Source organism: Diabrotica undecimpunctata, chromosome 8, assembly GCF_040954645.1.
Source record: "Diabrotica undecimpunctata isolate CICGRU chromosome 8, icDiaUnde3, whole genome shotgun sequence".
Taxonomy (NCBI): Eukaryota; Metazoa; Arthropoda; class Insecta; order Coleoptera; family Chrysomelidae; genus Diabrotica; species Diabrotica undecimpunctata.
This window is the reverse complement of record NC_092810.1, coordinates 101,050,269-101,065,927: the sequence shown is the minus strand read 5'-3', so window position 1 is coordinate 101,065,927 and position 15,659 is coordinate 101,050,269. Positions and strand designations below refer to the sequence as shown.

Genomic DNA, 15,659 nt, shown 5'->3' with positions numbered 1-15,659 from the left:
AAACCATACATTTATTCGTTCCATCAATGCCCTAACCAACTTAAAGTGAATATTTAGAACCAACAAGGGATTACATAATATAGGAATACTTTTCACGCTAAGGTGCCTTTCATAGCGACTTTATTACAACACAAGACAGGCAACGGTTAGGAGGTAACTATATAACATAAGGATAGACAGAGGGAACAAAGCTAGATTTATACATTACACATTCCATCCTAAATTTTTTTTAGTCATTTTTAAATATCACCAAAAAATTTGGTTAAGCCTAATATTATGACGAAAGATATATAAAATGGAAGATTGACAATGAGGAAGAGGTATTTGTTCTTTTATCAGATTTTCCAATAGATACTTAATAGCAGCATCATTATATATACACCTGAACATCCAATGATTGATATCGTCAGTGTTACCATTACAACTACAAAGTTCTGTTTCACTTAAATTAAATCTATGAAGATATGCTTTCACAGTAGCATGAATAACAAGGCATCTAACATATATATATATATATATATATATATATATATATATATATATATATATATATATATATACAAGGATTTCCACAGTTTTCACTGTATTCCTTCACTCAACCGTTTTCTCCAATTTTTCCTGTTTAGCCAGTCCCCTTCCTGTAGGTTTCTTCTACTCATTGCTTCGTCCACCTCATCTCTGAAAGATCTTCGGGGTCTGCCTCTCTTTCTTCTTCCTATCGGGCTCCACTCTGTTATTCTATTTATCCACCGATTTTGGTCTGCTCTTCTGACATGTCCGTACCATGTTAATCTCTTCTGTTCTATGTAGTCTATTATGTCGGAGTTCATTCCCATTCTCCTCTTAATCAGAGTATCTAACAAACATTGAATATACTCTTCTATTGGGATGACTTCTTGCAGCAAAAGGCGCAGTAGGTAAAACAGGGTGAATTTTTGTATAAATGTTGTTACTTCTTTTACAAAAAGCATTCTATTCAATTTCCCAGTTTTCTTTTAATGCTTGTTTATGCAGCGAGACTAAATCACTTCTATTGAGCCAGCTAATTTCTAGTCCTTTTGAAGCCGCTTCTGTAGCAAAATAATCTGCTTTGGTGTTATCCGGGATACCAGCATGTCCTTTTACCCAAATGAAAGACACTCAATTATTTCTGTTAAGTAGCTTTAGTTGATTTTATAAAATTTTGACGATAATACTGTTTTTGTATAAATGCTTATGCGAATTATCTAAAGCAGACAACTAAGATTTTGAATACGACATAATTATTATTTGTTGATCAGACATTCTTTTCTCAAAAGTCCATTCCAGAGCTTGATATATTGCAAACAGTTCTGCGTAATCAATGGAACGTTGTTGGTTTAATTTAAACATAATTTGTTCTTGATTGTCTTGAAAATATACCGCACAACCAACTCCAAAAAGGGATTTTGACCCATCTGTCAAAATCCTATATGGCTTATCAAATTTGGCAAGTTGTTTATGAAGTTGAATGGCGTTGTTATCATCAAAAGTAGGGAAATAAACTTTGGTTTGGGAATAAAGAATATTGAAATTAGAGTGAAAGAAATAAGTTTCAGCTGGGATTTCTAAATAGGAAGAAACATTAGGCAATGCTATAGCTAAAGTTGGAGATTTTATGTTATGCCACCATTTGTCAACTAAGTTAGACACAGATATGTCGGATATTTTTTGCAATAGGTAGGATTGGTTATTACTTTGACATTTAAGGATAAACTTTTCAGCTAAAAAAAGACGTCTTAAATGTAATGGAGGTTCCATACATTCGGCTAATAGATTTTTAGTAGGTGTAGATTTAAGTGCACCTAAAACCAAACGTAGAGCTTTGTACTGGATTCGGTCTAATTTTTTAAGTCTATTAACCTTAGGGTCAGCGCCCCATTGGTGACGGTTAACTACTTTTAAAACATTTAGGCTATTTTCGCATTTAATTAAACAGTTATTAATATGTTCTTCCCATGATAATTTAGTATCAAGTGTGACGCCAAGATAAGTATAGTGTTTTTGGACAGGTATACTTAGATTATCAATTCCAATGCTGGATATATTGGGTAAGCGATGAGGAGTAAACAACACCACAGCGGATTTATTCGAAGTAAGTTCCAACCCTTGGTTAAGAGAGTATTGTCTTGCACTGTACATAATTCGTTTTATTGAATCAATACATTTCTGATAAGAATTTATACAAGTGTAAAGACAGAAATCATCGGCGTATTTTAAAATATTACAATTAATTCCCATACCATGTAGATCCATAATATAGAGATTAAACAAGAGAGGACTAAGCGCAGATTCCTGCGGCAAACCTTGATAAACTAACCTTGTACCAATCAATTGCACCGAATGAATACTTGTCTATTAACAAATAGATTAACCAATACCTGTGCACATCTAGTTGGGACCCCTAATATGTCTTGGTTTCTCGAAAAGTAAGTTTAAGATAATAATATCATATGCTCCCGAAATATCTAGAAAAAGTGCTGCTAAAAAATTATTATTCGAGTAGGACAATTCGATATCAGTAGTTAATTGTGACAGACAGTCGATGCTTCCTTTATTTCTCCGAAAGCCTAACTGAGCTACCGGGAATATGCCTTCTTTTTCACACCACCATTCCAAACTAGTTTTAAGAATCCGTTCAAGTGTTTTTAATAGACATGACATCAGAGAAATGGGTCTTAAAGAAGTACGATCATTTATTTTAGGTATAGGAATGACCAGACATTGCTTGAGACAATCACAATTATCTCCTTTTAGTAAAATGTTGTTAAATATCTTACATAGCAATTTAGGGAAGATTTATGAACATGAGGTAGTTTATATCGTCCATACCTGGAGATGTATTTTTTGAAATTTTAATGTTTGCTGTAAGTTCCCTCGGAGTGATAGGAGTGAGTAAAAAGTGGACATCGATATGGTTCTCTGATATTTTTATTGGTAAATGAACAGAGTCGGGAGCAATTTCAGATAAAAGTTGTTTAACTGCTGATTCATCGATAATAATAATTTTTTTCTGAGACTGAATTTTATTTACCCTTTTCCAAATGTCTGATGAAGGGGTTTGCCTATTATGAGAAGAGCAATACTGTACCCAGCTAGATTTAGCTTTTAAGCGAAAAGTACGTTTACACATAGCCTCGTTTCTTTTATATTCATTAAAATTCAAAAGAGTTAGATTAAATTTAAACTTTTTAAAATAATTTTTCCTTAAAATTTAAGCAGCTAGGCACTCCTCATCCCACCACGGAGGAACTTTTACAGGTTTAGTTGAATGTTTAATTGTTGTGCAAGATTTGTTCGCTGCATTTGTAATAGAATCTAATAAGAATAAAATCATCTCGTTAGTAGTATTAATAACTGGCTTCAACTGGCATTAGCTATCGACCACTTAACTGTAGATATAAACCTCATATTTTCTATTTTAATATTATTCATAGACATTCGAGTAGGAAAGTGATCGGATCCATATGTATCTTGTATAACAGTCCAGTCAAAAGTTAAGCATAAATTGGAAGATAAAATGGTGAGATCTACAACAGATTTGGCATGACCTGGAGGAGTAGCCCTAGTAGCCGATCCATCATTTACGATAATTAAATAACGAAAATAATCCAAGGCTTCCACTAATATATTACCCTCTGAAGAACATGCATTTGATTCCCATAATACATGGTGCGCATTAAAATCCCCAGAAATAATACAGTCATTGTTAATTTGTGAAAAAAGGTTGACATAATCTTGCACTGATACTTTTGCTTTTACTGGTCGGTATAAACTTAAAATCGTATACTTTTACGCCACAAACTTCCAAGTTTTGAAATTATTAACAAATGAAATAGGTTCGTAATTTATGTTATTTGATATAAGTATAGCTACTCCACCGTATCCGTTAGCTCTACTTTTACTTACTGTATTAAAATTACTAAAACAAACATTATCTGAGGGTTTGGACCAAGTTTCCGATGAAACTGCTATATAAAAATGGTCTTCAAGAAGTAACTGATGTAAAGAAAATTTGTTTGCGTTAAGTGATCGAATATTCCACTGAATCATTTTAATACCTTTGATAGCCATGAATAATTTTAAGTAAAAATGTTATTAACAACTTCTTTAACTTTGTTCTCAAATTCAATGTCATTGACTTAAAGATTAGAAGCTATATTTAAAGAAGCATTAACAAAATATTGAAAATTTTGTTTAATAAAATTTTAAGAGTAACGCTAAGCTGAGTGATAAATTTACTAAATTCATCTACAGGTTCAGGTTGTCCGAATTGGAATACGGGATCACCACAGAAACTAGTCTGGAACTCTTTTCTTTTTTTGGGAGGGCTAACTACCGAAGTTTTATGATGTTTAAGAATATTGTTATTCTTATGAATTGTACCAGAATTGAACTGACGAGTAGAATCAAATTTTAGTGGGGGAAATTCCGTGTCAGAGTTGATTAACGGTGCAAATCTATTCTTCTGAACAAGGCTGAAATAACCTGGATTATCAGATATTTTCTGAGCTTCCTTAAACGAAATGTTCAAGTTAGCCATAGTTTCTTTCGTTTTCCTCTGCTTAAGATATTCAGGACATTCTCTGAAAATTGATTCGTGACCCTATTTTGACAATGCACGCAAAAGGTATTACATTTTTCGGGACAATCTTTATTTTCTTGATTCCCACATTTTTTGCACCTTTTTTTTATTTACATTGAGTAGCCGAATAACCATAACGCAAACACTAGTAACATTGCATGACCGGGCTGACATATACCTCGACCGGGCTTTATTGATTTTTGTATTAATCTAGTCATTCTTTGGATTTTTTTAACCATTACATTCGATTTTATAATATTTAGGAGTTTATTTTCACTTATAGTAGTGTCAACAGCGCGAACTAAACCTCTTTTTTCTGTCAAATAATTAGGTATAAATGCAATTAAATTATTTTTTTCAAAAAAAATTCTTCTACCAGCTTATTTGCAACCAGTCTTGAATCTACTTCGATTTTAATTCTATTCCTGCCAACACTAACAATTTCAGTTATATTTTTATCGTAATCCGCGAGAGAACTTAATTTTTTCTCCTATTTTCATAGGATGAAGACGACCTAAATTTAAATCAGTATGTTGAACAAAAATAAAATACGGCCCCGTATCAGTATCGCTAAATCGATTTAAAGTATTTAAAACATGACTTGATTGTTTATATTGTTGAGTTGTAGACGGCAAGTTTTTATTGCCATCATTAACAATAGATTTAATGTTGGAATTATTACTAATAAAATCATTGGAATTCAAAACATTTGGAGTATTATTACAATTATTAACCCAAAAAAAAACAATTTCTTCGACGTGAATATTACTTAACATGTTATCAACTTGATCCTGTAGAGGTGGGTCTTTGCCACCTACACCATTTTTACCCTGAGACATCCCAGGGTTAAGTATTAATCAAAAACATGTAGTAAATATTAATACTTACAGTACAAATGCTAAACTAATAACTTAAAATTAACGTAAACCTAATTAAAACTTACATAAATTCGATTGAATAAGAGACACACTCTCACACCGGTCCTCAGTATTACGAAGGTTCAAACGAAACTGACAGGTTGTTTTATGAAGTACAACTGAAACATAGGGTGCTTTTTAAATCTCATTTTTAATGTGATCCATTACAATGAATGCATTTAATTAGATCTTTTTGGATCCTGTTTGGGCTACATCCTGTTTTGTAGGGTCTCATCATATTTTATTATTAAATTTACAAGGTCCATATATTTTCCGCGATTGGCTCATTCACTTGTTTTATTATGACCTCTGAAACATAATTCATGATCTCTTAAGAAACAAGTTACATCAATGAATCGTTTCAACACATCCCTATTTTTTTAACCTTTTGTTGTGAAGTGTGTGGCTTATTTCCAAATGATTGTCCAACCTATATTTAATGCGATATGTCCCGAATGTTTTTTCATTTAATTGTAATACTAAAAGACCCTTACTATTTACTAAATTGGAATGTATTTTTTCGCTTGTATTAAAAAGTAAATAATGCCAGCAAAAACAAATTTATACAATTTTTCAGCCCGTTAACGATTCATACTTATCATATATAAACACACGTGAAAATGCCTGGTTAATTTCTTTGCCGATTTTTCCGCTTTTGTCTCTAAATTAATGAGGTTCATTGACCTACTAGACTTCATAATATTTAGTTTCTCTTAAGAACTTTGACTTAAAAATCCTTTTTTTTTAATAAACAACTCACAATAGAAACACAGTTTTCTATATTGTTCGCAAACCTACACGATAGTTCTTCAACTGCTCCTTCCATTGCGGAGATGATAATTAACAAAGAAGAAAATCAGCACAAAATTTACAATTTTTTTAACCGTCAGTCGTCACCGATCGTACATCGACTGCTACTAAGTAAATAAAGGTAGAAGGCTGCCTCGGAAGGGCTGCCTGTTTTATAAATTCCCGCATAATTCAACACAACCAGTGGTTAAGGTCAGCAATCCCTTAGCAACGTTTGAAGAGGATAAGTGCGGCTATTTAAGAAGCGCTTCTGTTAACACAGGTGCAAATAAACTAAGATTAAAAAAATATTGTTAATAATTAAATATTAATTAATAATATATTTTCTTATATCGAAGTATAGGGAAACGGTACTTCCCTTGCTTACGTCGACAGCATGGCTCTGCCCAAGAGTCGTGAGACGTTAAATGGTGTTGTTTTAAACTCGGTCATGATCGCTAAGACTATAAGGCGAGCACCAACTAGTAGAAGTTAAGGACGGCATAACACCAGACATAAGGTGAAACACAGATTTTATTAACCTTCCTCTGATATATCGAACTTTACAGGGAGTTACCAGCTATTTCCTAGGTTCTCGTAAAAAATGAACCAGGGAAAAATCAAATACAGTAGCTTTAGTTACATCAAAATATCTTTATTGTTTACCGACGATTTTTACCAATCTAAAAGTGTAACAACATCATCGTAAAAAAGATGTGTGGAATAGTAGATAAATAGAAAGAAACAACAAAAAAAAAATAAAAGCAAGTCACAGCCAGTAAAGTCTTAAGGATATGAGTTAAGAAAAGGTGGAATATATAAAAAAAACAACCTAATCATAAGTATAAATAAATTAGTATCTGAATCGGTCATGGCTGAACAGGTCCTTATTGAACGTGCCTTAAATAACTTTAGTTACAAGCTTAACCCTACGTTAGGCACGTGGTTTACAATCGTCGACAACCTCTTTTCAAACACTTGTATATCTCTGTAATTTTCTGTTACATGCGCGTGCATCTCAGTAGCTGTTGCTAACGGGCGTCTTATTCTAATTTATGGTTTTATTTGTGTTCGGCACTTCAACTGAGTATTTTGTCAAGCATAGAACAGTACTGGTCTACAATTGTAGACCACGTGTCCACTGATGCTACTGTGATATATTTTAGATAATACTGTCTGATAATAAAAGAAGACGGGTGGAACAAAGCAACGACCCGGATGTTTGGTCTTGATGTTTTGAGGAGATATCAAGTGGGGAAAAATACTGTGATGATGAGTCCGAAGATGATCTAGATGTGAATGTTAATTTTGCTGAAAGGAGTGATCACGAAACAGACTCTGAATTAGAAACATCGGAGCAAGATGAAATGGTCCAAGATAAAGGAACGTCAGACGACTGTGCTAAAGCACGTCCTTTAAATTTTTACATATGAAAAGACAGGGTGACTAAATGGAAAAAGAATAGATCCAATTTAAAAGTTCGTATCCATTCTCAGAATCTCATTAAACTTATACCTGGTGCAAAAGGAAACGCAAGCACTGTTGGAACTAAAATTGTTTGCCTGGAGTTATTTTTAAATGAAACAGTTATTAGAGTAATAACTGTCTCGACAAATATTTTTATTGAAAAGATACGAAGCAATTACCAAAAAAATCAAGATTGTAGACAATCTAATAACAGTGAAATTCGTGCATGTATTGGGATCCGGTTTTTGATTGGTATTCTTAGAAGTTCCAGAAAAAATTTACATAAATTATGGGATAATTCTCAAGGATCCGGAGTTGAGTCATGCTACCTGCCAATAAGCAAGAAAAGGTTTCGATTTCTCATAAGATGTCTACGATTTGATGATGTGGAGAAAAGAACAGGGCGAAGAGAAATTGATAAACTTGCACCCATTAGAGAACTTCTGGAAATATTTTTGGTGAATTTTCAAAATAACTTCATTCCTAGTGAGTATCTTACAATAGATAAACAACTATTAGCATTTAGAGGACGTTGTGCGTTTAAGTAGTACATCCCAACGAAGTCAGCCAAACATGGCATTAAAACATTTGCTCTGGTAGACGCAAAAATGTTTTACACACTCAATTTGGAAATTTACGTGAAAACCAAAAAAAATCAGGAAGGTTTATACAAATTTTTACGAAATTTGTATAAATTTGAATAAATACCAGTAACGAAATAACTCTTCGGTTGGTAGAGTCCATCGCAGGTACCAGTCGTAATATTACGGCAGACTGCGACTGGTTTAGCAGTTTATTATTGGTCAACAGTTTACTGAAGAAAAAACTTACATATGTGGGTACTTTAAGCAAAAACTAGAGCTTCCTCAAGAGTTTCTGCCCCAGAAAAATTGAGAAGTTAAGTCGTCTCTTTTTGGTTTCCAAGCTAATTGTAGGTACTGTGGTGTCATATGTCTCAAAAAAAGTCGGTGGTATTGATATTCTCTATGCACAATGATGATGCTATATAAAGAAGATACTGAAGATGATAGAAAGCCAGTAATTATCACTGATTATAACAACACCAAAATCGGCGTGGATATGGTAGTCAGAATTATAACGTCGGAAGAAATACACGCCATTGCCCAATGGTTGTGTATTACCATTTACTAAATATTTATGGCATAAGCACCCTCTGCGTGTATAAGGCTAATCATCCCAAGTAGAAAATAAAACGCAGTGACCTTCTTGAAAAGTGTGCTTGGGAATTATTCCGACTACAAATTGAAGTTAGTTTAACAATTCCTCGGTTGCCAAAAGAAATGAGGAAGCGAGCTTAATTATTGCTGGGCATAGAAAATAATCTAATTTTAACAAATCTTCTAGAAAGTTTTGTGTGAAGTGCGGAGCGTTTGCTTGCAAAAACCACATGAAAGAAATCTGTGATGTTTTCTATAATCTCTAAGTCATACAATATTTTAACAGTACTTTTATTTATGTGATTTTGGCTGATTCTGTTCTAAGTATTGTTATTCACAACAATTCTTTTTTTTTGTCAAATTTACACTAAAGTTCTCATTAAAGCAAAATAATTTTAATGGTTAATAAAAATTTTAAAATGTATGGAGTAGTCTTTTTATTGTCTAGTAAAGAAATAAGTAAACCTTTTGTTATAAAAACTGGTCAGTATTATTAACAACAATTCAACAAATATACCTAATGCAGTATTATTATTGAAAATATGAAACTTTTATGGGGAGCACACATTTGGAGTACAAAAACAGCGACTGTCAAAAAGACATGAGCACAGACTGCTCAAAAGTGCCAAAACAGAAAACAAATAATACTCCTACAACAAAGATAGTAGTAGAACTAACAATGCTATAACTGCACACACCTCTGCTATCAAGAGCTACGCTCTAGTCGCAAAAAAGAAACAAATCGAAAAGTTAGATAATAAAACAGACAAACTATTGGCGTGTTTCAATGATTAAATGAAGATTTTCGCAACAGGGTTCGAAAAAGTGACAGTCGAAAACAACAGTCACAGTCAAGAAAAACAAAAGCTGTTTCATAGCGTTGTGTGACCGATTTGATCATACATGACCGCATACATATATGTTCCTTAGGGGCAGGGTTGAACGCGTTTGTATGCATATTCAGTTCTGTGTGTTCTTAATCTTTAAACATAGGCTGAAAAACAACCATAAAAGGATAAGGATAGGGGAAAATCTACAAAACATATCAAACTAACAATTTAGTCAATTTTAAGGTGGCCTAGGTTTAATAAAAGAAACAACGATAATGCAATTGTAAAATTATTAATGGTTATTACTGTAGGCAATTACAATGGTAGGTATCTTACATAAAATTTCTAATAATATTCCTATTCCTAAGGTGTGATTCATATTTCCGAGTTTCTTGTTCCGATTGCAGACAAAACTGTATAAAATGAAAACGCAACTTTTATTACCTGAAATGAAAAAAGTTAATATATTATGCAGGTATACCTAAAATTGTAGAAAATTATATAATTGCATCTTGTGTTATCTAATTCGAAAATTTTTAGAATTACTAGACCTAATATATTAGAAAAAACAGTCAGATTGTTGAGTAGCTTTCAAGGGTGCTATATTCCAATAAACAATACACAGCCACCTGTAAGCTATACATAAATCAAAGATTAGATAATATGCCTGAGAACTACTTAAAAAATTTCAATTTACTATGAATAAAATTTATCAAATTCGCTTTGAAAAATTATAAAGCACCGGGAGGGTATATCACTGTCGCCAAAACTAATAAATTGGTTAAACAGTCCAGCACTGAAATCGAAAATGATAAATCTTTTTAATTTTGAACTTTATTTAAAAATTACTTTATCAAAGGTATAATCATATAAAAAAACCCTTTCTGGCTACATCACATCACAGAACGTTTTTGGAATGACGATTCTAGCATTAGTGTTTATCCTAAAATAATTATTACCACTTTAATTAAAGCAAACGTGAAAGTTAAATTTTTATTAGGGTTATAAAAAAAATGCGATTTAATACTTACTAGGTTAACATGTTTAAAGCCACCAAATATCTGGGTAAAAATACTTTAAATATAGTTAAATAGGAATGTTAACTTAAATTATTGCTGATAATATTCTCGGATGTTTTAAGTTATAGACGGAATTTATTTCATGGCAACATAGGACTCCAATACTGGGGTTGCTGGCCCTTAGAAAAAATATGTATGAGAACTTGTTGATAGCAACTGATGGACATGATGCATTAGGACGGAAGTCTGAACAAAGCAGTCAATGTAACTCGAAGTATGTGTCCAAATGGGACTATCGCCAACATTATGTATAATTAAATATGTTAAAATTTGATTAGTTATAACAGTGGTAAACATCAATATATTGGGATTAAAGTGTAATCAGTGGCGGCTTTTGGGGATAGGCAGGATAGGCCGGGCCTACCCAATAGTTTTAAGAGCTTTAAAATTGAAAAACATGTATTCATCAGGCATTTTAAATATCATTAATAGGCCCGATCGGAACTGGCCGACCCAGCTCACATAAGATCCCCGTAGAAAAAGCGTTTGAAGTTAAGCAGCTTGCCGGACAATGATTTATATTGTCGTGTTTATGCTTGCTGTTTAGGCACCAGACGATCGGGCCTACGCCGATCATTCCTTGTCACTTGTGACGTAATTATCGAATTGTAATATAAATTTTCTTTTAAATTATGATAAAAAAAATATGTAATATAATCTATAATTGTAACATATTTTTAAACAAACAACACAATTGCAAACAAGTGCACGGTTGCCCAAATAAATTTAAAAAATCGTGAAATTCGAAAAAAAAAGATTCCCACTCTCACAAAAAAAAATATGTATTACACACACACACGGCTACAGAATTTTTTTTGGGGAGGTCATGGAGGTCTTGAGGGTGATTACTTTTCTCTGATGCGTCACTTTTAGTCTTACCACCAATAGGATAAGTGGGTTTTCAAATATTTTTAGAGGGAGGGGGTCATGACCTCCCTCTGGATCCGCCACTGATTACACATAACTATTTGTAATTTGCTGGCTTGGCCTACCCAAAATTTTAACACACCAGCCGCCACTGAGTGTAATCTACCCTGAAGGTTTGTTGAAAAATTGTGGAAAAGGTATTGTTATGGATGGGATGCAATTAAACAAAAGTTTTTATTGTAAGTAGGCAAACATCGTAACATATATCTGATTAATCGATAATAAACTGAAAAATTAATGAATTCAAATACAGAAAAAGAACAGAATAAATAATGCAATATAATGCTGGTGGAATTAGGAATGAGTATATGAATTGTTTTGTTACATCATTTATTTTGTTCTATGTTATATTTAATAAATCCGCACATACATAATTTAACACATCAATCTTATAGGGCCTTATTGAATAATTTTTTAGTTCATTATCTATAACAATACCCCTTTTACAATTTTCCAACAAAACTTCAGGGTGGACTACTTTTTAATGCACTAATGATGGAATGGTCATTTCTAAAACGTTCTGTGATGTAGTCCGAAAGGGTATTTTTATTTATATAAGGGATTTTTATAAAATATTTTTTAAATAAAATTTTTGTGATTTATGGTAAACCGCCCATGCTCTTAGCCAATGAAAGCACTTTAACTCTAGATACATGGTTCGTCTCCATATATATTTATAAACAAGTCTTCCCTATTTTTTTGTAGGATAAAACTCCAGGAAATGTTTCCGTCAATCTAAAGATAACCGCCCAACTTAAACAAGGAGATTTGTAACCATTACACCAGACTAAACTTCATAAATTGTAAACTTACAGGAACGTGTGACTCTTTTCTTGACTTCATAGGTTTTGATAACTTAAAAAACATTTTGAATTAAGTTTTAGGACAGATTGGACAATATAACCTCTATTAAATTTAACGTTAACTATAGAATTTTTTATATAAAAATGATTGCACGTTATTCAAGATTTACGACGTCAGAACCCCACAGCGTTGCCAAAACACCAGAATAGTAAGTGAGGAATTATTTAAAATGTCAACTATTTGTCAAACTGTTATATTAATAGTAAATACACTTAGTGTTAAGACTAGTGCAACACACTAAAATACATAGGAAAACATTTTAATAGAATAGAATAGAAATATGCTTTATTGTCAGTGAAAATTATTGAACAATTTTATGGACAAAGCTAAAAAAAATCAGTCAAAAAGTACAAAAAGTATAAAACAAAAATAAATATAATAAAAAAACAGAACAATACAATTTTAAAATTAGTAAAATTATTGTATCACTTACATAATTTGTACAGACAACAACAAATGAGACAAATTGTAGCCACTGCTTGAAACACCCAAATGTAATTATAAACAATACTAATTTTGTTTCTTTGTTATACAATAAGAAACTCGTCAACTGAATAATATGGTCTTTCAGAGAGATGGATTTTTGTCATCTTACGAAACTTAATGAAAGATGTTGCGGATTTAATTTCTCTTGGAAGGTGATTATAAAGTTTTTTTGCACTATATAGAATAGAATTCTTTACTAGCTGAGCGGACGGGATCGGTAAATATACATTACAATCCGAATTTCTAATGGAGTAGCCATGATCAGGTCTATCGGGAAAATTGTTTAGATGCTTGCGAATCAAACAAACCGTTTCCAAAATAAATAAAGAGGGAAGCGTCAAAATTTCGTGATTTTTGAAGTAGGTCTTGCAATGAGTTGTTTGTTTGAGACAAAATAGATAACGAATTGCTCTATTTTGCAACTTAAAAATAGTATCAAATTGGGCCGCTGTACTAGAACCCCAAAATGGAAGCCCATATCAAAGATGGGACTCGAACAATGAAAAATATGCCATTTTTAGAGAAGATAAATTTAGTTCCTTCGAAACAGATCATATTGCAAAGCAAGCTGAGGCTAGTTTCTTCCTTAAGGAGTCAGTATGCAAGGACCATTTAAGATCGCTGTCGACAAGAATACCTAGAAATTTCACGGAATTAACGATACTGATTTGGCTCTCATTCAAAAGCAAGGGTTGAATGACTCCTTTATAAGATAATGCTACTGTCTTATCTACGTTAAAGCTAAGTAAGTTGGAGTCTGACCAAGCCTTGATTATCAGCGGTTATAATTGAATGAAGCGTTGAAATATTAGAGCTGCTCCAAGTAATACTGGTATCATCAGCAAATAGATTTCTGCTGATTTAAAATTTTCCCTTTAATTTTCAAGTAAGTGATGTCATTAATGAAAAGTAAAAAAAGAATGGGACCTAATACTGAACCTTGCGGTACTCCACACTCAATTTCTTTACAACTGGAGTCGGTGTCTTTTATTCTAACCAATTGTTTCCTACCTACCAAGTAAGTTTTGAACCAATTCAAAGCCACACCCCGAGTTCCATAGAAAGTTATTTTTTTTTAATAGAATGTCATGATTTACGCAGTCAAAGGCTTTGGAATAGTCGCAGAAAACGGTGGCGGAGGAGAGATTACTATTTAGTAATAGATATACCTCATGTAACACAGAAAACATCTCAACAAAGTCGAACTTTTATAAGCCTTTCAATAATTTTTAATAGTGCTGGTAACAAGGCAATAGGTCTATAGTTGCAGGCATCAGATTTGTCTCCACCTTTATGAAGAGGAATAACGATGACAGTCTTTAGGCAGTTAGGGAATGTACCTTTTTCAAGGGAATCATTTACTAGCGAGACCATGACCTTCAATACACTATGCGGAAGATTTGAGAAAATTTTAATAGATAATCCATCTGTACTACATGACGATTTGCTTTTTATACTACGAATTGTTCGAATGAATTCAGTCTTATCAACTGGTCTTAAAAAGAAGGTATCAGCAATGTTTTTTGAATTAGGGAGATAGAAAACTGGATCTTGTTGTGGCGAAATAGTTATTATTGCATATTATTGTGTAAGAAATCAAAACATAAACAAAATTCTTACTTTAAAAAAGCGGTAACACTTTATACAATTTTGCCACATGCTGAACTGTCATTAAAATTTGAGGTATTTCCGTATTAGTTGCGTACAATTGTCTAATCTATTTATCTATATAAAGAGTTATTAGCTATGTTTGGAAAATTTGAACTCTAAGGTTGACGTTCTGGAAATTTTAAATATAAGTGACGTCACTTTATATAAATTGTGACGTACAACGTTTTTACTTTGAAAATGGTATAAATAACAACATTAAAAATAAATCACAATCGTTAAATTATAACAGTAACAATAAAAGTAATAAATTCTCTCATTTTTTATTTTATCCTAGACTAAAAAAACTTTTTTCAGTGACCTTTGATAAAAATGAACTAGGCTTCAAATACTGCCTTCCTAGAAAGGTTTCTAAAAAAGACCTTTAACCCTTAACTTGTCCGGTGTCGTCTGACAGACGATTCCATATTTTAAATTATATTTTATTGGAAATTCGCACCGTCCACAGGCAAGTCCTTCTATCTAATTCTTAAACTATTGGAGCTTGACAAGTAGGTGTATTTGCGACAAATTTCTCTCAGTTCCTAAAAAGTTATCGCAACAATTAGGTCGAGAGTAGTTCCTCAGACGACGCCAGACTGTTGGTGTGACTTTTTTCTGTGTCGTGCATTTTTAAAAATTATGGGCGGGCCATCAAAACGGTGCATTTCGGATGTAGACGATATTTCGGAAGACCATAACATGGAATCTGAACACGATCTTCTTCTTCTTCACGTGCCATCTCCGCGACGGAGGTTGGCAATCATCATGGCTATTCTGATCTTAGATGCTGCTGCTCTGAATAGTTCAATTGATGTGCATCCGTACCATTCCCTCAAGTTACGCAACCATGAGATTCTTCTTCTTCCTAC

The 15,659-nt window shown here is 32.7% G+C and overlaps 2 protein-coding genes across 2 annotated transcripts in view; both read right to left on the bottom strand.

Annotated features, from left to right (window-relative positions):
- Positions 1–1,239: 1,239 nt before the first annotated feature.
- Positions 1,240–2,160, bottom strand: LOC140449027 (uncharacterized). Its single transcript, XM_072542168.1, has one exon. The coding sequence runs from the start codon at positions 2,158–2,160 to the stop codon at positions 1,240–1,242; it is 921 nt and encodes a 306-aa protein (XP_072398269.1).
- A 7,986-nt stretch (positions 2,161–10,146) lies between these two features.
- LOC140447802 (odorant receptor 98a-like) overlaps positions 10,147–15,659 on the bottom strand; it is an 88,901-nt gene continuing 83,388 nt past the window's right edge. Inside the window, exon 5 of the mRNA XM_072540667.1 lies at positions 10,147–10,228. Coding sequence (XP_072396768.1) covers positions 10,160–10,228 — 69 coding nt within the window. The 3' untranslated portion in view covers positions 10,147–10,159. The remainder of the gene's footprint in view (positions 10,229–15,659) is intronic.